The sequence below is a fragment of the Pelophylax lessonae genome, assembly GCF_965119305.1.
Source record: "Pelophylax lessonae genome assembly, chromosome: 10".
NCBI lineage: Eukaryota > Metazoa > Chordata > Amphibia > Anura > Ranidae > Pelophylax > Pelophylax lessonae.
Genome location: NC_138777.1, coordinates 209702451 through 209725892, shown reverse-complemented (window position 1 = coordinate 209725892; position 23442 = coordinate 209702451). Strand labels below are relative to the sequence as shown.

The window sequence follows — 23442 nt, the reverse complement described above, 5'->3', positions numbered from 1 at the left end:
GAAGGAGCTGGATAAATATGTACAGAGTGACAATTCACATGCACGTTCAGTATACTGTAACTGAAAGAACTCGCCTTAAAAGTGGACTGGTCGATAAGACGGAGGCAGACATTTTGCCTTCCACAGATTGCTCACCCTCCGCAGTGCAGATGCACCCCAAGTAAAATGGCTCAAAACAGAAGTAGTGAAGGAAGGAGGGGGAGGGGCGCATCTGTATTTGTCTTATTTTTAAAATTATATGCTATAGTCCCGCCCACTGCGTCATAAGTCTCCTATAAAATGCATGTGCTTATTTCATGGGAAAAAAAAATACAAAAAAAAAAAAAAAAAAAAAAAAAAAGAATATGAATGATTACAAACTGGAGCTTAGCGGTGAGAAATGAAAGAAATACCTTTAGGCTAGTGAGAGCTTTGTATGAAAATAGATAAAAAAAAAATGGGGAAAAATATATGATATATATTTTCTTACCCGATCCTAAAAATAAGTCCTATGCTGGAACAAGCAAGGTTTTCATTGAATTGTTGTCTCCCATATGGGGTCAGTGAAGGCAAAGAAAATGAGTAAGAGCCGGATGAAGTGTGAACACGCACCTCTTTGCACAGGGAAGCCTGAGGCTGTGTGAATTCAGAACCCTTATATAAAATCAGCTGTGGGAATATCAGGAGAGGTTCTACTATAGCTGAGAATCTGCGGCTTCATACTGCCCTCACCTTTGGCAGTTAATGAGCTGTGGGCTTGTTCTAGGATTTAATGGGCGGTGGGCTTTCTCTGAAAGTTAATGAGCCGAGGGCTTGCTCTGGTAGGCATTGAGTTGATGGCACCTAATGGCTACTAATATAAAATTTTACAACTGACCACCTAAACAGATACAATCTTGTTGTGGGACTATTAGGCGAGGTGCTGCTATAGGTACAAGTATCTGGGTTTGCACAGTCCTCACTTCTGGGACTTGATGAGCTGTGGGCTTGCTCTGGGAGTTAATGAGCTGATGGCAGTTAAATTACTAATACAAGATTTTACAACTGACCTCTGGAACAGATACAAATCTGTTGTGGGACAGGTGAGGTGGTGTTAAAGCTATCAAAGGCATTACATAGTCCTTGCCGAGCTGCGGCGTTAGCGAGCTGTGGGCCTTGCTCTGGGAGTTAGCGAGCTGTGGGCGTGCTCTGGAAGTTAGCAAGCTTGGAGTTGGTGAGCTGTGAGCTTGCTCTGGTAGCTAATGAGCTTGCTCTGGGAGTTAGTAAGCTGTGGGCGTGCTCTGGAAGTTAGCAAGCTTGGAGTTGGTGAGCTGTGAGCTTGCTCTGGTAGCTAATGAGCTTGCTCTGGGAGTTAGTAAGCTGTGAGCTTGCTCTGGGAGTGTCCAAGCTGTGGGCCATGCTCTGAGAGTTAGCGAGCTGTGGGCTGTGATCTGGGAGTTAGCAAGCTTGCTCTGGGAATTAGTGAATTTGGAGGTAGTGAGCTTTCTCTGGGAGTTAGTGAGCTGTGAGCTTGGCTCTTGGAGTTAGTGAGCCGCGAGGCTGGAGCTAATGAGCTTGCTCTGGTAATTAATGAGCTGTGAGCTTTCTCTGGGAGTTATTGAGCTTGCTCTGGGAGTTCGTAAGCTGTGAGCTTCTTCTGGGAGTTAGTGAGCTGTGAGCTTTCTCTGGGAGTTAATGAGCTTGCTCTGGGAGTTAAGGAGCTTGCTCTGGGAGTTATTGAGCTGTGAGCTTTATCTGGGAGTTAATGAGCTTGCTCTGTGAATTAGTGAGCTGTGAGCTTGCTCTGAGAGTTAGCAAGCTGTGGGCTGTGATCTGGGAGTTAGCAAGCTTGCTCTGGGAATTAGTGAGCTTGGAGGTAGTGAGCTTTCTCTGGGAGTTAATGAGCTTGCTCTGTGAATTAGTGAGCTGTGAGCTTGCTCTGGGAGTTAGTGAGCTTGTTCTGGGAGTTATTGAGCTGTGAGCTTTATCTGGGAGTTAATGAGCTTGCTGTGGGAGTTAGTGAGCTGTGAGCTTGCTGTGGGAGTTAGTGAGCTGTGAGCATGCTTTGGGAGTGAACGAGCTATGGGCTCTCTCTGGCAGAGAATGATCTGAGGGATGAGGGGCAGTTAATGAGCTGACCACTCCTGAACAGATAAAATCCCAACAGATTAATTTGGCTCTATGTTCCCATCTACATCATTTGTCCCACTTTTAATCCATTGCTTTTCAAGGCATTATCTAACTTATGTTTCCACCTTAAAGGCTATTCTATCCAAAATATATTTTATTTCTGGGCAGATGCGAAAAGTACAATCGCCCGCTGCTCCCTCTTGTATCTTTTTTGGGGGGTGCTCCCCTGTGCTTGGCTTCATATGATCACAAACCGGCCACATCATAAGTACAAAACAAGAAACTGAATGCCAGGGAAAGAGGGAAAAGGAAGCTGACCACGAGTCAACCCACCAGCTTCTTCCCATAACAGAGTTCTTAGTTTTGGGTTGGATGATGCAATGAAGGAAGCGCATTTTTTTTTTCACGTTTATTCGCTTCTACGGGTTACCAGATTAGAACTTGGTTAAATTTGCAAGCAAAGTGCTTTAAGACAGTAAAGGCAGTGCTATAGCGAGGGGTCGGGCAAAAGAAATAGAATGCCGCTAATACAGCTCAATTAAGTTACAATAATGCCCTCCTTACCATGAGACTTGCCTGCTATATTTTGTAGATCAGAAAAGCTATGCGAAAATGCTACACTATGGGCAACAAAAGAGATATGGGGAAAAATAAGGTGCAAAAGGTAATACTTTAAATATAAAAAAAAAAAAAGCGCTGATTAAAGATATTAACATTCAGTTTTTTTTTTCCTTTTTTATCAATTGCACTCATAAGACAAGAAAAAAAGTCACTATAAAACTTCCAGACCTATTTTAAAAGCTGAAATATATCTTAAAATGTCCAAAGTAACAAACAGTCCCCCATTTCTAAGTTATTCTTTTAGGCAGCATGGAACATTTAAAAAAAAAAAAAAAAAAATCTCAGCCAGTAAAGTTTTAAAAACAATCCTGCAGATTTTTTTGTTTTAGCGCACTGGCCTGGAAAAAAAAAAAAAAAAAAGGCGTCAAACATCTGTTGCTTAAAAATATACATACAATATTTTTCTAAGTCATTAAATATGATTCAAGCTTTAAATAATTCCTTAAAAAAAAGACAAACATTGTTTGGCTTTTAGAGCACAATGAAGCCACAGCAAAAGATCATATATATATATATGTAAAAAAAGTAAACATTAAAAAGTAAAAACCGAAAAAAAAAAAAAAAAGAAAGAATACAGAGTCTCCTTTAAAGTCGTTTAATACACCACGTACGGCATCTAAAAACTATATTAAGGCTTAGTGTCTCTTTTATGGGACCCGAAGACTTCTGTTCCGAGAGTGAGTGGAACGGGAAAGGGGAGGGGAGATTAAACTTCTTATAAAATTTTGGAAAGCAACAATTCCTAAAAAGGTTCTGTGTCACCGTAATGTTCTTTGTTCCTATATCCTGTATGTGGAGAGCCAGAAGAAGAACTGAAACTATTTTCTAGTAAATAGAAGCCCAACATGAGATCTACAAACCTTTTTGGAATTTGCAACTTTGGAAATATTTTATTTACCAATTTGATGCAAATTTATTAAAGCATAAGGCCCCGTTCACACTGGGGCGATCCGACTTCCCGGGGCGACCTCCGAGGTCGCGGTGCGAGCAGCGCGCCGCGACCTCGGAGCGGCCGGCACGGACTTCATAACATTGAAGTCTATGACGGTCGCTCCGGGTCGCCCCAAAGAAGCTCCGGACCCTTTTTCTAAGTTGGAGCGACTTGTGTCGCTCCTATTAGAACGGGTCCATAGCTTCTCTATGGAAGGCGACCTACGGCGACCTGTGAGGCGACCAGGTCGCCCCAGTGTGAAACGGGGACTCAGTGCACATTAAGAACTATTCATCCTTTTTGCCCCCTTCCCCTCCCCTCCACTGATGCATACTTACCTAGGTTTTTTTTTTACATTGCGTGCTGTAGGGCCGGCCATACACGCGGCAAATTTCTTTCCTGCAACCACAGGTTGCAGGAAAGAAATTTGCACAATTCCCCTATCAACACAGACAGTGTTGACCAGGGAGTCAGGCAGCAATTGTCTTCTCCCAGCGAGGGCAGATATCTGTAATTCTCGCTAGCAGCCACTAATGATAATCGCAAGTAAAACCGGCAGGCTGGTTGTACCCAAGTTAATCGATCGATCAACTTGGTACATTCAGCCTGCCGATTAACGGTTCAAATCTCGGCCGGTTCCTGCTGAACCAGTCGAGAATTGAACTGTGTATGGCCGGCCTTCTTCTTCACTAACCTGGCTGCGTCTGTGCATCACAGCCCTATAGACTTTTTAGGGCGCTGCCTCAAGGCCCAAAACACTACTGGTTGAACTGGCTAGTGTCTTTTTCAGAGTAAATGACCATCGGGCTGTAATGCGCACTCAGGACAGTGCCAGGGCCATCTTACCGAATGGGCACGCTGGGCAGTTGCCCGGGGGCCCCACCTGCCCAGCAACCCAGCCCCAGCCAAGCATTAGTCCCGATACCTATGTGCATCCCCCTGCCGAACTTAGCAGGTGGCAATTGCCCGTTGGCCCTGCGCTGCTGTCAGACCACTTGGGTCATGGAAGGGGAACCCACAACTGCAGGAATGCCTGTCTGCCTCCACGGGAACAGGCACACACAGGACAGTTGAGTCGAGTCTGACCTTATCGATAATTTGCATTTTTATTCTCGTATGTGAATGTGTAGGTGGGGCCCCAGTGCCCTGCATTTCCCGGGGCCCTTTAATGCTCTTAAGATGGCACTGGACAGTGCTGGATATAAACAAACAATAGAACTGCAGCCATTAAGTAAAAGTAAGTATGCATCAAGGTAAGTATGCTGGGTTAGATCGGGGGAAGTGAGCAAGAAGGATCGTTGCACTTTGTTTTAAAGTGCACTTATCTTTTCACCTTTTTTCTATGCATTTTTCACATGTTCCATCAAACAGTTGCCCTGACTTAAGTAGGAGAGTCAGACCCACAGAGGTTAATCTACTAAACCTAGAGGGTGCAAAATCTGGTACAGCTGTGCATGGTAGCCAATCAGCTAACTTCAGTTTTGACAAAAAAAAAAAAAAACTGAAAGCTGATTGGTTTCTTTGCACAGCTGCACCAGATATTGCACTCTCCAGTTTTAGTAAATCAACCCCACAGTGTCCAATTCAGAACATTCTACCTCCCCTTTTCTCTGCTGCCCATTCAGGCAAAAGGTTGTGTTAATACATTGGTGCTCAGTTGGGAGAACCCTGTGTGAGCTCCCTTTTTGGAGCCAACAAAGGATTAAGGCTCCATGTACACGGGACGTTGTTAAAAGTCCCTTTGAATGCTGGAATTTTTAGGACGTTTGAAACGTCCGTTCGGTCGCGTTTGTACCCGCGTTTAGCGGGCGTTTAGCAGCATTTGCGTTTAGAAGCGTTCCTAGAGGTCAAAAAAATTATTCACCTTTATAATGGAAAAACGCGAATGCTAAACGCGGGTCATCGCGTTTAGACGCGTTCAGACGCGTTCGGACGCGTTTGTGCGTTTGAAACGCCGGGAAACACACGTTCGAACGCAAATAATTGCGTTCTAAAAACAGTCCCTGAACGCAACTGCCTGCAAATGACTGTAAACGACCTAGTTTACATGGACAGATAAGATAAAATGTAGATGGGTTCAGGGGCTTCTGAAAAAAACGCCCAACTGCTCCTAAACGGCCATTTCCAGCGTCCCGTGTACATGGAGCCTAATCCTCCATGTCAGTGTTTAGGTCTGGTGATTGGCTGCTCAAGCCAGAGCACTGCATCCTGATAGGAAGGTAAGGGCTCATGCTCTCCCATACTCGGCAGTACCAAAATTTCCTAAGGGCTTTGATGGAGTGGTGGAGGAACCTGGTAAAGTTTAGTATCAGCAGGGTGGGTCTTGTTCTTTCAAGACGACCAATCATTTTTGCTCTAAATAGGCAAAGTGACAAGAGTCTCTAAAGAAAGCCTATCAGAATACTAATATGGGAATTGCAATCAAAGGATGACTGCACTGGAGCTTGCTCACATATTTTTTTTTAATCACAATATACCTTTAAACTCTGTAGCAGAGAAGAAGCGGCTTTGCCAGGGAACCACGAGGGAGGTTAAAGCAAAAGCCAATGTACTACAGGAGGACATCCTCAAACTTACAGTTTAGGCCGAACTCTCAGTCAAAGTTTAGGGCAACCGATTCTATGGAAGAAGATCTATAAAATTATTTCTGGCAAAAGTAACGATTTTAAAAATGTAATAACTTGGCTGTCGTTCTTTAAATCCTTATCAAGGTGTTAGACCGCCCTTTGAATACCAACTGGCTCTAGGCCCCATGCAACAAATGGCATAGATAAGAAGCCTAAAGTATCCATAGTGTTTTCATTGCATAGAACCCATAGCAGGAACCAACATACTGAAAGCAGATCAAAAAGAACAAAACCAAACTCAGAACCCTCCTATCTGGGTCAATGGTGTTGCACAGAGGAAGCAGTAAGGGAAATTGAATGGCTTAACCAGCTCTGCTTTCTTCACTTTGTTTTGTCTTTGGTTTGCACGGGAGTTCTGAACTGAAAACTGTCAGTACAGTGACTGAGAAGCAAGTGCTAAAGTCAGTGTAGTGTTTATAATGTCTTGCGCCCAACTGCAGGCTCTCAATACCCCGTCTGCAGGCTCTCAATACCCCGACTGCAGGCTCTCAATACCCCGACTGCAGGCTCTCAATACCCCATCCTGCAGGCTCTCAATACCCCATCCTGCAGGCTCTCAATACCCCATCCTGCAGGCTCTCAATACCCCGCCTGCAGGCTCTCAATACCCCATCCTGCAGGCTCTCAATACCCCGCCTGCAGGCTCCCAATACCCAATCTGCAGGCTCCCAATACCCAATCTGCAGGCTCCCAATACCCCATCTGCAGGCTCTCAATACTGTGTGGCTCTTCGAAGATCTGGTACAGAAGGGTCCGGAATAATAAGAATGACCCCAATAAAATATAAAATAACCCAATAGAGCATTTTAATGTAGTCCTTGTAAAACCGTATCAAAAACAAAATCCTGTACTTCCAAGAGAGCAAAGTAGCATTCTTGAAATGTCGAGGACGTGTTAAAAAAAAGACAGACCACCAGCGATGGTGGGACCCTAGTGTTAACAGTTTAGTGTTTTTTAGAAGTTCTAGTGTAGCTAAAGCCCTTTGTTGTAAATCTAAATAATACTGCGATGGCCGGGCGTTAGCCCTGACAGCGACCTAGTGGCAATGGCCTCTTGTTCTTCTTCCTTTTAACTGTTTGGGGGCTATGTCCTCCGCAGTTGTTCTTGGTGGAACAATTTCTGAAGGAGATAAAATGAGCATTGGAGGATCCCCAATCCGTAACATGGATCCAATAAAAAAAAGTAACAAAATGAAACGTTAAAGTGCAAAAATCCTCAAAGTTAAAGCGTTACTGGTTACGATCCAGGAGGCCAGGGGGAGCGTTTAGTATTTCGGTAAAAGTTAGGAATTGTCCACCGTTTGGGTTGCAAAGTTGTTAAAATCCCGGCAACATTTAATGAAATAAAAAAAAGATATTGTACATTCTTCCCTAGTGCAATCCGCAAGAGTATCCCAGTGATTAATTCCCAGCGATCTCCAGCTGCATGGCGGGTAAATAAACACCCATTTTACCTTGACATTTAAAGTAGCTGCCCTAGAAAAGTTTAAGATGTGGTTGGAGGAGAACAGTCTCAGTTCTTCCTAGGTTTCTCCTCCGCTTAGTAGGCTTCAAAACCGGAGATTTACTGTGGCCCGGTTCAAAGCGCTCCTGTTAAAACATGTCCTTCAAGCTGAATTTGGCAATACAGAAAAGAAGAGTCCTTGAAGAATCGTCACTTCAGTCTGGGATAAATAAAGCACCGTGTTGATGCCAGAGCGTCCCCTCGTATGCAGGGGGGTCCGTTGGCAACATCTTCAAATACTAGTGTCGTGGGGATTAGTCTGCAGAGTCCAAACCATCTGATGGTGGGGCGTATTTAAGATGGAAAGTACCTAAAGAATGACAAAAAAAAAAAAGTAAAGGCTAAATATGTTTAGAAAAGCATTTCTTCATCTTACCCTGATGTCTGTACAGATTTCTACAATTGTTCCTGAGAAAACTACTTTCTAAAATAGCACAGACAGTTTGTAACTCATGTAATCTCCCTCTTTAGGATTATCTGGCTTGTCTCCTAATGTGGACCTTTCAGTAACTCTTATAAGTCCCCATGAATAAACTCCTGATTTATAACAATGTGCAGCAACAGTATCACAAAAAAAATAGCATTCTTAAAGCGGAGTTCCAGCCATTCACTCACCTGTCCAACGGTCCAGCGATGCGGCCACCCGAAGCCTCGATCCTCTCCCTCGGCATCACTGCTGTGGGCACCCGGCTGTGACAGTTTGCGGCTTCACAGCCGGGTACCCACTGCGCATGCGCGAGTCGCGCTGCGCGTCTTGATTGGCCGGCAATCTTCTGGGACCTCTGACGTGTCCCAGAAGATTGCAGGGAGGGAGGGGGAGAGGAGAACTTCCGTTCAGGGCGCCGCGGCGCTCCGAGCGGAAGTGGGAGCGGGTACCTGTCAAAACTAGGTACCCGCTCCCCCCCCCCCAAAAAAAATGACATGCCAAATGTGGCATGTCAGGGGGTCAGGACTCCCTAAAGCGGAAGTTCCACTTTTGGGTGGAACTCCGCTTTAAGCTCCACTCTAACATTGCAGAGGGTATGTCAGTGAGTAGCACATGCTGAGAGGAGTGAAGGGGGTATGACAGTGGGCAGTATGTGCTGGAGAGGAGTGCAGAGGGTATGACAGTGGGCAGTATGTGCTGGAGAGGCGTGCAGAGGATATGACAGTGAATAGGTGCTGGAGGGGAGTGCAGGGGGTAGGACAGTGGGCAGTATGTGCTGGAGAGGAGTGCAGTGGGTATGACAGTGAATAGGTGCTTGAGAGGAGTGCAGAGGATTTGATAGTGGGCAGTATGTGCTTGAGAGGAGTGCAGAGGGTATAACAGTGGGCAGTATGTGCTGAAGAAGAGTACAGAGGACAGTGGGCAGTAGGTGCATATGGAGTAGTGCTGAGGGTATGCCAGTGGAGAGTATGTGCAGCAGAGGACAGTGGGCAATGTATGCAGAAGGGGACTACAAATGTTATGACAGTGGACATTATGTGCAAGAGTTAAGTGCAGAGGGTAAAACAGTGGGTAATCTGTGCTGGAGAGAAGTGCAAGGGTCTGGTAGTGGGTAGTACATACTAGAGAGGCGCCCAGAAGGCATGACAGTGGATACTCTGTGCTGTAGAGGATCGCAGAAGGAATGTCTGTGTAGGCACTAACAGTAGGCACTATTTGCGGAGAGGAGTGCAGGGGGTATGTTAGTGAGTAGCATGTGCTGAGAGAAGTGGAGAGGGTATCACAGAGTATGACACCATGGGTAAAAAGTGCTGGAAAAGACTACAGAGGGTATGATAGTGGGCAGTATATGTTGTAGAGGAGTGCAGAGGGTATCACAGTGGGCAGTATGTGCTGGAGAGGAGTACCGAAGACAGGGGGCAGTAGGTGCAAATGAGGAGTGCAGAGGGTATGTCAGTGGACAATGGGCAATATATGCAGAAGGGGACTACAAATAACAGTGGGCACTATGTGCAAGAGTTAAGTGCAGAGGGTAAGATAGTGGGTAGTCTGTGCGGGAGAGAAGTGCAAGGGTCTGGTAGTGGGTAGTACATACTAGAGAGGTGCGCAGAAGGCATGACAGTGGATACTCTGTGTTGTAGAGGAGTGCAAGAGGAATGTCAGTGAGGCCAAATCCACCTCAGATCCTGAGGAGGCAGAGGATACAGATGAAGAAGGGGGGCACTTCTTGCTAGGTCTCCTTTGCAGGGCCATATCTACCTTGGAGACAAATGACTGCAGGGCTGCCATCACGGCCGCCAGGGCAGACTGAGATCCATAGAGTCCCACAGCTTTCAGGAGGGGGTCAGATGGTGATACACGCTCCAGAGGCTCCATTGCCAACATGGGGTTAATCTGAGCCACGCACAACAGAAAGTTTTTTTTTTTTTGCAAAAAAAAAAAGGGGGAACCCCCCCGTGCACTGCTGGAGCATTACAAGAATCAGCACACCTGCAGCGCTGTATAGCAGAGGAAGGATCGTAAACCAAGAAAGACTGACCACCCCAGAGCTGGAGAGCACCAAACAGCCTGCCACACTGCGATGGAAGAGGAAGAGCCGACACTAACACTAGAGGCTCCTTGCAGCACATCACCGCACTCAGACTACAAGAAAATGGCCACCGTTATTCTTTATGGGAAACCCAAAACATGGCCGCTGGACTACACAAACATGGCCACCGAAGCAGGAATGCAGCATCCACGGCAAAATGGTGGCACCACACCGTGCTGCACAGGACCCCAGGGGAAGATGCAGGACTCTAGAGGAGGACCCCCCCTCACAGCACCAAGGTACGGGCGCCCCTAAAAAGGGGGACCAACAGCGGCACCCACCCACCACTCTCTGGCCCAACACTAGACAAGCGCCCCTACCCAAATACACCCGTGGCCCCCAAAACCGGGTTAAGGGGGGCGAAGACAGGAGGCAGTTGAGGGCAACCTACACAGGGGAAACCCCGCTGTGGAGATTGGGGAAAAAACGTGAGGGGAAGGGAGGACCACGGCACCAGGCGGACGCTACTCCTAGTAGTCCACTGCACCATCTTGGAATGGGGGTGCTGCGGTCTGAGGTACGCTGCGACTGATTGTGACTGCTGTCATGACCAGGGCTATGCGACCTCGTGAAGTGTTTCTCCCACTAGGCCAGCACCCGTCCAGTGGAGCTATGTAGCTGCCAACCTAGCGCAGAGCTAATAGTTGGGTCACGCTCGCAGGCAAGACTGGGAAGGCCATAAAGACCTAGGATATCCAGTGCGTCTCCCAGTCCGGCTGTTGATTGGAGTTCACACAGGAACAGGATTATTTTAGTTCACCTAGGAACAAAAATAATAAAGAAAAAGTAAAACATTCTATATAAAAAGGAAAGAATGCCAGGAACGCAGATCCCAGCAGAGAGCCAGGTCCTTACTCCTGACTAGGCAGAAAAAACGGAGGTCCTATAGCAGGAAGTGATGGCATACCCTCTGGGACTGCCTCAGGGGAGTAATCTAAAAGGTTTCCGCATAGTCCTACTCCTGAAGTGAGAGCAGCATAAGCCCAATGGTCTAACAGACATGGAGCTGTGTCCGTCGGTGAACGAAAGAGAAAAGCATTTTTATTCTAAGATACGAAAACACAATTGATTTTTTTTTCACACAAACAAATCTTAACATTTACTTGGATATAAACAGTTTAGGTACTCGATTAACCACTTGCCGACTGCCGCACGACTATTTACGTCGGCAGTCAGCCCCTCACAGGCAGAGCGACGTAGTACTAAGTCGCTAGCCTGTGAGGGTCTAGGGAGCGAGCGCGCGCCCCCAGAGGCGCGCTCCCACGCGGTCACGGACCCCCCCGCGCGTGTGACCGGCGGACCCGATGTCCACCGGTCACTCGGCGATCGTCGGTGGAGAGGGAGAAAGGCAGGCGGCTGATGTAAACAAGCCGCCTGTCATTCTCCCCTGTGTAGAAACAGTGATCATACGGTTCTACTATGTAGGACCGTTGATCACTGTTCCTACACCTCAAGCCACAGCCAATCACAGTTAGAATCACGCCCCTAGGGACACACATAGCCCCTCCCTCTCAAAAAAAAGTTAAACCCTTCACTGCCAGTGTAATTTTACAGTAACAGTGCATATGTATAGCACTGATTACTGTAGAAATGTCACTGGTAACCCCAAAAGTGTCAAAAATGTCAGTCAAGGGTCCGATCTGTCCGCCGCAATGTCGCAGTCCCGCAAAAAAAAAAAAAAAAAAAACGCAGATCGCCGCCATTACGCGTTAAAAAAAAAAAAAAACAACAAAGATGACAAAAATCTTTCCCTTTGTTAGTAAACGCAATAACTTTTGCGCAAACCAATCAAAATACGCTTTTTGCGATTTTTTTTTACCAAACATAGGTAGCATAAAACAAATTGGCCGAAAATGTTAAAAAATTCAGATTTTTACATTTTTTTGGGGGGAATTTCATATAAAAAAATGTGAAAAATATTGTTATTTTTGCAAAATTGTCGCTTTTTTTTTGTTTATAGCGCATGATCAAAAAAAAAAAATCGCACAGGTGATCAAATACCACCAAAAGAAAACTCTGTTTGTGGGAAAAAAAGGACGTCAAATTCGTTTAGGTACAGCGTCGCACGACTGCGCAATTGTCCGTTAAAGTCACGCAGTGCCGAATCGCAAAATAGGCCCTGGTCAGGAAGGGGGTAAAATCTTCCGGGGCTTAAGTGGTTAAGGAACAGGGAATAAAGTTGCCAAGTGACCTATGCAGATGAGGTACTGTAGGCTTCTGGTGCTCGACTGTGCCTCATTCGGAAACCAGCAGTCGAAGGTCACTTCTAGGGGGGTCTGGACATAACATTTCAAAAGCCAGGCTTAGGATGACAGCTGCAACTGAAGAGACAAAGCTCCAGTGGTGATGTAAAGAAGAGTCTGAACTGAAGGAAAAAATTAAGAAAATAGGTCTTTAACACACAAGAGCTAACGTTTTTTCATTAATAAAAATTTGAGGCATGGTAATGTAGGGGTTAACCTGGACTGGCCTACAGTTTTTTGTTTGCCAGTGGCAGTTTAACCTGAAGGTTTAAGACTTCCTGTGTCCCCTAATGAACAAGAATTTAAAAACAAAACTCTACAGAACCCCTTTAAATACATCTGTGCCCAAAAACAAATTACCTTGCTGATTAAAATCCATCGATGGCTGCTTACAATCCTGAGCTCGATGCCCACTGACCCCGCAGTTATAACACGAGACATTGCCGCTCTTCTTGTGCGGCGTGCCGTTAATGGCTCCCATTATTCCCTGAGGCTGGTATACCCCCGCTGTGCCAGTGATAAAGTTCTGCATAGGGGGCATGGAGAAGCTTGGCTGCCCCGTCAGCATGGAGTCAGAGTTCAGACTGTTGCTATAGGGGCTGTGCATGACGGGGAAGGAGGAGCTATTGTATTGCTGGGTGTTGATGTACCCATTATTGCACATGGGGTTGAAGGGCATGATAGAAAATGGAAACATGGAGGGTGTAGAGAAGTGCTGAAAATAGTTGCCGTAGTTGACTGCTACGCCGCTGCTCCCGCAGCTGCCACTGCACCCGCAAGAACTGCACACGGTGCACCCCGTCTGGGATGGTTGGTGTTGGTGGTGTAGGTGGTGGTGGCCTGACGTTTGGCTGGCAACTTGCAAGTTCATGGTCGGTGAGTTTCCTCCGCCGCTGTAGTAGCTGTTGTCAGATACAGATGTCGGGCTTGAGCTGGGCACCGGGCAGGTGGGCAGGTTGGCTATGCTGCTGTACGATGTAGACGTGAGGCTGCTCGAAGAGGCATTGCTGTTTGCGCAGAAGTTGCCAGACATCTGAGCTACTGGTGCGCCACTCATGGTGGAGAAGGCAACTTTGGTATTGGCTGTATAGAGAACATTTCTGGGGCTTATTATTGCGGGGGACACACTGGAACATGACATCTGCCCAACCATGGAAGAATCGGCAGATGACACCAGAAGCTTCACTGGGGTGCGGCCAACGTGGAAGACTGGTGCAGACGATGGAGTGGCTGGCATGCTGCTGTCCACCATCACTGATGTCGGCTTCATTATCCTCTCCCCAGACATAGAACTGCCAACTTTGGTGCGGAGACCAAAGGCCATGGTCTGAGCCATAGCGCTAGTATCAGGCATTATGGAGAGGACCTGTCCAGATTGCAAAGGGCTAGACTGAGCCTTGACGTCGAGAAGCATGCCACCGAAGCTCTTCTCAATTTTTATGCTGCTTCTGGGAGCGGCTGATGATTTGCTCCTTTCTTCTGAAGACAGGAGAGAGTGCGGAGACTGGAGAAGTTTGATCTCAGCGCCCCCGCGGTCTGACTTGTGCAACGTGTTGATGAGGTGGAGGGGAGCAATATGAGTTGGGGTCCCAGTAACGATCTGAAGTGGCAAAGGGTGATGACTCGCAGCACTGGACCCGGCGTCGTTCTGAACAGGCAGAACCTGAGCTGTCGGGCGCACCGAGGTCGACGTAAAGTGATTCACCAACATGACAGATTTTTCCTTCTCTGTGCAATCCAAGTGTCTTCCGAGACCTACAGAGAATAAATGATTAGACCTCGTACCATAGGCTGCTTTATCGATAACAGGAAGATATTAAGCTACTTACGCCTGTCCATTTCTTCTGCACTGTCCGAGCTCTCCTCTCGTGCCTGGAGTCCCATTGGGCTGGAAGGGGAACTGGAGTACTCGGATGACGAGCTGCCTTCTTGAGGCATTTGAGAAGTTGTTGGCTCCACATCTATAGACAACTCTACCAAGAAAAGTAAAAAATGTATGTCATTTTTTTAAACCCTTTTATGACCAGTGGTCATTGATGCCTAGATGCCCAGGCAAAATGAAGGAGTATCAGTATGCATCACTTAAAGTGTTATTAAACCCATAAAACATTCTTTATATTGTGGTTAGCCTTGCTTGCTACTTTTTTATTTTCTTCTTTGGTTGCTCTGCAGATGAACTCCTTGAAAATAATGCCCACTACACTTTCTGCTATGGGTTGGCTATGGTGCCTTGCAGGGTCTTCCTATGTGCACACTTCCAACTGGCACTACAGCTGCATGAAAAGTGGTGTAGTGCCTTTACAGCTCTAGAAGGGGTGACAGGAATGAATAATCTCCCAGCTCATGGACTTGGTACCATCCCACGCCTCTGCCCATACAGCAAAAGGGATGCATTGTGCAGAGTGACTCCAAAGGCTCTGTCTTATCAGATGGATTGGGGACAGTAAAAAAAAAAAAAAAAAGGGGGAGGATCAGAGAAGACAGGATCAAACAGCCTTTTTACATAATGTGGAGGATTAACCCCTAAGGTTCCACAGTGAGTATAACAAGCATGCTTTACTGCATATAGAGACTGATTTTACTGTTGTGGGATTAGTAACACTTTAAAGGTTTTTATCTTAAAAAAGATGCCCATTTGCACTGGGGAAAAGAGGGTTTTGTGCTGCATTTTTCATGAGGGTTTAGATACACCTTAACTTGACAATAACTCCATGACTAATTTGCATATCTATTTTTTTTTTTTTTTACGTTTTCTTTTAAATTACATTTTATTGTGAAAATGCAATTAACAAGAACAATGGCTGCAACATTCGGCCGACAAGTTAAATCAAGAAAGACAATATACAGTGTGTTACTATAAGTTGAGAGAGACTTAGCCGTGCTGTGTCTAGTGGTATACATTAATAAATATTTGAATGGATGGCAGTCAGGCTAGTAAGTAGTAAGGAAAGGGAAGAGTCGGAGGCCTCAATTTTTGATTAACACGTGTTCAATTTAAGAGAGGCGTGGAATGTCAATTGGAGGATCATTGGCTAGGAGTCCATTGTAGTAGATACCATTGAGTATGTTGAAGGCATTGCATTATAGATGAACAAAATCCCCAAATAAATTTCCATGCTCGCCCTCAAAAGTGAAATTAATAAATACCTGAAATGGTGCAGCTAAATCACTAAGGCCTTAGTTATAACGAAACGTGTTGGGCGGAGCCAACATTCGTGACGTCGCCACGCTTGCCTGCATTGTATACTACCTGAATGTCTTCCCTGTATGGATTGTGGATTATATACAGCGCTCTTTGTGAGAACTTTTAACCCTTTGTTTTATTAAAAAGCTATTTACTGTTTTACACTATGAGGGCTTTTTTTGAATTCACTCCTTATGGAGATATTCTGTTCTATCATATACACCTGAGACGTTCCTGGATTGTCTGGGATTCCCAAAGGTTCTATATATCTGGATAGGATACTCATTCCAGGGGCATCTGACTCTGAAATAGAGTCCACTGGCTCCGGTAAGAGTCCATCTTTTAACGGTGGTGGATCACGAGGTGAATTTTGATCATTAGCATCATAATTTAATTTATAATTTCGTAATTACTACTTCTAATATTTGGATCACTATTCTTTTTTCTTGAGAACATTTATTGAAATTATCATCACTAGCGCTGCAAATACTGTTTTTAAATTTTGATTGTACAGTAAATCTGACTTTTTTTTTGTTTTATTATTTTTCAGCCAGCTTTGTTTTCTCTCTTTTTAACAAATCACTATAGTGTGTTCAACCACTAAACTATGACAAATTCATCACCAAAGTGCAGCGCAACCACATACATATTACATAGGACTACTACTTATCTGCATCAGTGTAAATAAATGATTATATACAAAAAAACAATACAAAACGGTAGCTTCATATACATGTGACCAATTAGGATATAATGAAGTCTCTTTAGTCCTTGTGCTTCAATATACAATGTCATCCAAAACCAGCTGTGCATCAACCCGTGCTCCAGAAAATAACTATAATCCACCACAGTGCACCTCCACCTTACAAAGTGGCTCCTTACCTGAAATTTAGACCTACACAAGGTAAGGTTCAAACGCTGGGTAATGTGATCCAACGATATCCTCAGGATAACTGAAATATGTATTCATTACAATGGTGAAAGCTCACCTCGCCATTAAATATAGGGAGAAAAAAAATGGAGAAAACTCTCATGGTGCAGTATCAAAAAGAACTTTCCAATTTATTAAAACCTTTAGAAATACTCACAAATAAAAGTAGACTTGCACTATCCAGTGCACCAGATGATTCACATAGATATTACACAATCATGGCTCCCATAAAGAAGAGATCCAGGCTTCTGTAGAAAAAATTAAGTCAGCAGCTACAAGTACTGTAGCTGCTGACTTTTAATATTCGGACACTTACCAGTGGCGGCCCGTCCACTGGGGGCGCCACACCCCCCATCCATGCATCTGGCCCCCTAATCTACATGCAGGGCGCCGGATGCATGGATTCCAATGTTTTTTTTTTTTTATAAGCATGGGTGGGCTCGGGGCGCAGAGCACTGCGCCCTGAGCCAACCCAGTTGTATGACAATAGCGAATTAATATTTGCGATTATCACACTGATTCTCCTCCCAGCCAATCAGGAAGCAGGTCGTGAGACCCCTTTCCTTACTGGCTGAAAAGAGAAGCGATTTTACTGGCCATTGGCCAGGAAGAGGGAGGAGACGCACGGCCGGCCTGAGAAAAATCACAGCCATTCAGCCACCCAAAAAGAAGGCAAGAATGCTGGCTGGCTGTCTGGCCAGCCGTCCGCCCGTCCAGTAGGGGGGGGGGGGGTGGATTTTCCTGCTGGCTGGCTCTCCATCCCGCGGGGGGTGTGTGTCTTGCCACCCCCCCCTCCAAATCATCATGCACCAGCCGCCACTGACACTTACCTGTCCAGGAAACCAGCAGTGTCTTCATCCCAGCCGATTTTTCAGTTGGCTATTGGGTGCTGCTGCCACCATCTCCCCTAAGGAAAACTGGCAGTGAAGTCTCGTGGCTTCACAGCCGGTTCCCTACTACCCATGAGTGAATTGAGCTGCGCTCTGTGAATGGGCCGGCTGTGGGGGGAAGGAGGAAGGGGGCCTAACTTCCAGCTGAGTTTGTCGTGGCAAAATCAGCCGGAATTGGGAGTGGGTACCTTTTCAAAACCAGGTATCCACTACCCCGTTGCCAAATGTGGTAGCGGAGAGGGGGAAGAAGGCAGATAAGTGGAGCTTCTCCATTTGGGTGGAGATCAGCTTTAAGAAGAAACCTCCATTAAGTGGTGTTCAAACACAAATCGATTTTCCAGGCATCCTGAAGCCATATAGCCCGCCTCCTTGCACGTTTCGTCACGTAACCGTGACTTAATAATTGGATAACAAGGTTTAAATAAAAAAATTCCCAAATGTTGAGGAAATTCTGAAACCGTATTTCCTTTTGCAGGGAGGCCTCCACCCACCCCATGCAAAAAAAAGTAGGATAATTGAGCTATAAAGAATTAGGTGGTTCTTGGCAGATCCACTTACAGTATCTCACAAAAGTGAGTACACCCCCTCACAATTTATTTTTCTTGCCAGCGGTTTAGACATTAATGGCTGTGTGTTGAGTTATTTTGAGGGGACAGCAAATTTACACTGTTATACAAGCTGTACACTCACTACTTTACATTGTAGCAAAGTGTCATTTCTTCAGTGTTGTCACGTGAAAAGATATAATAAAATATTTACAAAAATGTGAGGGGTGTACTCACTTTTGTGAGATACTGTATGAAAAACAGTGTTCCCTGCCACAAGGGCTATGATAGGAAGCAATTGCTTGCAGCCACTTGCAATTTTAATGCCTGGGAAATTAGTTAGGCCAAAAAGAGCCCATTCAGGAGTTAGAGGTAAATGGTTTACCAAGCGTGTTTTAGCATATTGCACTACGGAGAACCAAAAACGGGGCACGACTAAAATGAATGGGGGCCTGCATCGAATTGTCCACATTTCAAAGAAGAGGTGCTTAGGCCCATAAGGTAGGAAGATTGCAGAGATGCACTATATTACCAAAAGTATTGGGACGCTTGCCTTTACACGCACATGAGCATTTAATGGCATCCCAGTCTTAGTTCATAGGGTTTAATATTGAGTTGGCCCACCCTTTGCAGCTATAACAGCTTCAACTCTTCTGGGAAGGCTGTCCACAAGGTTTAGGAGTGTGTCTATAGGAATGTAGACCATTCTTCCAGAAGCACATTTGTGAGGTCAGGCACTGGTGTGGACGAGAAGGCATTGCTCGCAGCCTCCGCTCTAATTCATCCTAAAAGTGTTCTATCAGATGAGGTCAGGACTCTATGCAGGCCAGTCAAGTCCCTTCACTCATCCATGTCTTTATGGACCTTGCTTTGTGCATTGGTCCAAATCATTTGGTGGGGGGAGGGGGGATTATGGTGTGGGGTTGTCTTTCAGAGGTTGGCTTAGCCCCTTAGTTACAGTGAAGGGAACTCTTAAGGCGTCAGCATACCAAGACATTTTGGCCAATTTCATGCTCCCAACTTTGTGGGAACAGTTTGGGGGTTTGCCCCCTCCTGTTTCAACATGACTGCACACCAGTGCACAAAACAAGGTCCATAAAGACATGGATGAGTGAGTTTGGGATGGAGGAACTTGGCTGGCTTGCACAGTCCTGATCGCAACCCGATAGAACACCTTTGGGATGAATTAGAGCGCAAACTGCGAGCCAGGTCTTCTCGTCCAACACCAGTGCCTGACCTCAAAAATGCACTTTTGGAAGAATGGTCAAACATTCCCATAGACACACTCCTAAACCTTATGGACAGCCTTCCCAGAAAATTGAAGCTGGTATAGCTGCAAAGTGTGGGCTAACTCAGTGTTGAACCCTACGGACTAAGACTGGGATGCCATTAAAGTTGATGTGCGTACAAAGGCCGGTGTCCCAATACATATGGCAATATAGTGTACATAAGTGAGGGGAAAGTCAATTAACGGTACATTGTAGCTTTGATCGTGCCCCAGGACAAACAAAGCAATTTTAAAAAGGCATAAACCCAAAGTTGTTTTTTTTTTTAACATTATAATAAGTAAGAATTTTTGTTACAGAAAAAAAAAAAAAAAGAAATCTTTCAAAATGTTAACTTCTTTTTTTTGTTTACATTTTTTTTTTTTTAAAATAATGTAATTGTATATGACAATAACACTACTAAAATAGAAGGCATTGCTGATCCCACTGCAGCCTCAAGGGGGCAGTGTTAATCTACAGGCTGAAAATTTGGTATGTCAATAAAGCCTCCAACACGCATGTCATTACTCATCACTGTCATTGCATTAAGATAAAAAAATAAAATAAAACTACTACCAGAATGGAGTTAAAAATACATTGATGACTGAAGAAATTTGTAAATCATTTTTTTTTAAACTTTGCCTCCTTGAGCTTATCTGAACCATGTACTGACTAAAGAAGCAACAATTCCCTTTTTGCAGGATATGGCACATCCAAATATTCTGCTGTCCTCTATCTCAGTAATTCTAGTTCTTAGAAGACTGCTCTGACTTCCATTGCTAGTAGTCCAGAAATATTACGTGATGTTACCTGTAGAATGGTTATAGTGGACACTCTGCATTGGCCCAACATGACTGGTGGGAGGGACCCTGGCAACCCCGCTGCTTGTGAAGGTACATTGTGCCGGATTCAGACACCTCTTCTCTGTTTTCTCCCTACAGAATGAAACAAAAAGGGAGATAAATGTAGACCTGAAACAAACCACGTGACTTCTCATATATCAAATTCAGACCAGGACAATATCTGCATGGAGTTTGCATGTTCTCTCTGTGCTGGCATGGGTTTCTTTTAGGTACTCCGGTTTCCTCCCACGCTCCAAAGACATTCAGGTAGGTTATTTGGTCTTAGTATGTACAGTATCTCACAAAAAAAAAAAGAGTACACCCCTCACATTTCTGTAAATATTTTATTCTACCTTTTCATGTGACAACACTGAAGAAATTACACTTTGCTACAATGTAAAGTAGTGAGTGTACAGCTTGTATAACAGTATAAATTTGCTGTACCCTAAAAATAACTTAACACATAGCTATTAGTGTCTAAACCACAGGCAACAAAAGTGAGTACACCCCTAAGTGACATTGTCCACATTGGCCCAAAAGTGTCAATATTTTGTGTGGCCACCATTATTTTCCAGCACTGCCTTAACCTTCTTGGGCATGGAGTTCACCAGAGCTTCACATGTTGCCACTGGAGTCCTCTTCCACTCCTCCATGATGACATCACAGAGCTGTTGGAGGTTAGAGACCTTGCACTCCTCCACCTTCCGTTTGAGGATGCCCCACAGATGCTCAATAGGGTTTAGGTCTGGAGACATGCTTGGCCAGTCCTTTACCTTTACCCTCAGCTTTTTTAGCAAGGCAGTGGTCAGCTTAGAGGTGTGTTTGGGGTCGTTATGTTGGAATACTGCCCTGCAGCTCAGTCTCTGAAGGGAGGGGATCATGCTCTGCTTCAGTATGTCACAGTACATATTGGTATTCATGGTTCCCTCAAACTGTAGCTCCCCAGTGCTGGACCATGACACTGCCACCACCATGCTTGACTGTAGGCAGCACACTTGTCTTTGTACTTCTCACCTGGTTGCCGCCACACACGCTTGACACCATCTGAACCAAATACGTTTATCTTGGTCTCATCAGACCACAGGACATGGTTCCTTTAATCCATGTCCTTAGTCTGCTTGTCTTCAGCAAACTGTTTGCAGGCTTTCTTGTGCATCATCTTTAGAAGAGGCTTCCTTCTGGGATGACAGCCATGCAGACCAATTTGATGCAGTGTGCGGCGTATGGTCTGAGCACTGACAGGCTGACCCCCCACCCCTTCAACCTCTGCAGCAATGCTGGAAGCACTCGTACGTCCATTTCCCAAAGACAACCTCTGGACATGACGCTGAGCACGTGCACTCAACTTCTTTGGTCGACCATGGCGAGGCCTGTTCTGAATGGAACCTGTCCCGTACAACCGCTGTATGGTCTTGGCCACCATGCTGCAGCTCAGTTTCAAGGTCTTGGGAATCTTCTTATAGCCTAGGCCATCTTTATGTAGAACAACAAGTCTTTTCTTTCAGATCCTCAGAGAGTTCTTAGCCATGAGGTGCCATGATGAACTTCCAGGGACCAGTATGAGAGAGCGAGAGCGATAACACCAAATTTAACACACCTGCTCCCCATTCAGACTTGAGACCTTGTAACACCGAGTCACATGACACCGAGTCACATGACACCAGGGAAGAAAAATGGCTAATTGGGCATGTTCACTTTGGAGTGTACTCACTTTTGTTGCCAGTGGTTTAGACATTGTGTTGTGTTGAGTTATTTTCAGGGGACAGCAAATTTACACTGTTATACAAGCTGTACACTCACTACTTTACATTGTAGCAAAGTGTAATTTCTTCAGTGTTGTCACATGAAAAGATAGAATAAATTATTTACAAAAATGTGAGGGGTGTACTCACTTTTGTGAGATCCTGTATGTGAGATGGGGACCTTAGTTTGTAAGCTCCTTAAGGACAGGGACTGATGTGAATATACAATATGTAAAGCTCGGTGTAAATTGCTGGTGCTGTAAAAACCCATAGTAATAATAATAATTTGATGAAGGTCATTCTGTAAAGTAAAGTAAAGTGGAGGGGCCCCTGCAGCCCCCCCAAGTAATCATCAATAGTATTACCTCATAACATTGTTACTGACACAGCACTGTGAACTGAAGCCAGTGCAATAAACAATTAATCTGAGATACAGGAGATGACCAAATCTACATTAAGAACTCAATTATCATCTTGAAGTGAGAAATACCGATAGTACAAATAAAAGTAAAAAAAATGCGCGCGCGCACAATCTTACCAAAAGTATTGGGACGCCTGCCTTTACATGCACATGAACTTTAATGGCATCCCAATCTTAGTCCATAGGGTTCAATATGGAGTTGGCCCAACCTTTGCAGCTATAACAGCTTCAACTCTTCTGGGAAGGCTGTCCACAAGGTTTAGGAGTGCGTCTATGGGAATGTTTGACCATTCTTCCAGAAGCGCATTTGTGAGGTCAGGGACTGATGTTGGAGAGAAGGCCTGGCTCGCAGTCTCCACTCTGATTCATACCAAAGATGTTCTATCGGGTTGAGGTCAGGACTCTGTGCAGGCCAGTCAAGTTCCTCCACCCCAAACTCACTCATCCATGTCTTTATGGACCTTGAGCCAGGCCTTCTCGTCTAACATCAATACCTGACCTCACAAATGCACTTCTGGAAGAATGGTCAAACATTCCCATAGACACACTCCTAAACCTTGCGGACAGCCTTCCCAGAAGAGTTGAAGCTGCAAAGGATGGGCTAACTCAATATTGAACCCTACCAACTAAGAATTTTGATTAAAAGAAAGAAATGCTTGAAATTTATTGTGAAACGCATCTATACGAGTTTCACTTTTTGATTTGAATTACTGAAAAAAAAAAAAATTAACTTTTTGATGATATTCTAATTTTATGAGGTGCACTTGTATATACACACCGTTCAGCCATAACATTATGACCACTGGACAGGTAACGTGAATAACATAGATTATCCTGTTACAATGGCATCTGGAAGTGGGTGGGATATATCAGGGAGCAAGTGAACATGTTCTCTCTTAAGTTGATGTGTTGAATGCAGAAAGAAATGGGCAAGCATAAAGATATGAGTGACTCTGACAAGGGCCAAATTGTAATGGCTAGACGACTGGGTCAGAGCAACTGCAAAAACTGCAGCTCTTGTGGGATACTCCTAGTCTGCTATAGTCAGGACTGACCAAAAGTGGTTCAAGGAAGGAAAACTGGTAACAGGGTC

At 45.1% G+C, this 23442-nt stretch overlaps 1 protein-coding gene across 2 annotated transcripts in view; it reads right to left on the bottom strand.

The window, feature by feature from the left end:
* Nucleotides 1–7075: 7075 nt before the first annotated feature.
* ZCCHC14 (zinc finger CCHC-type containing 14) overlaps nucleotides 7076–23442 on the bottom strand; it is an 87025-nt gene continuing 70658 nt past the window's right edge. For both annotated transcript variants that reach the window (XM_082270404.1, XM_082270405.1), the window contains 4 exons: nucleotides 20155–20279; nucleotides 14359–14502; nucleotides 12890–14284; nucleotides 7076–8080 (listed from right to left, as the gene is read on the bottom strand). In XM_082270404.1, coding sequence (XP_082126530.1) covers nucleotides 8025–8080; nucleotides 12890–14284; nucleotides 14359–14502; nucleotides 20155–20279 — 1720 coding nt within the window. In that variant the 3' untranslated portion in view covers nucleotides 7076–8024. The remainder of the gene's footprint in view (nucleotides 8081–12889; nucleotides 14285–14358; nucleotides 14503–20154; nucleotides 20280–23442) is intronic.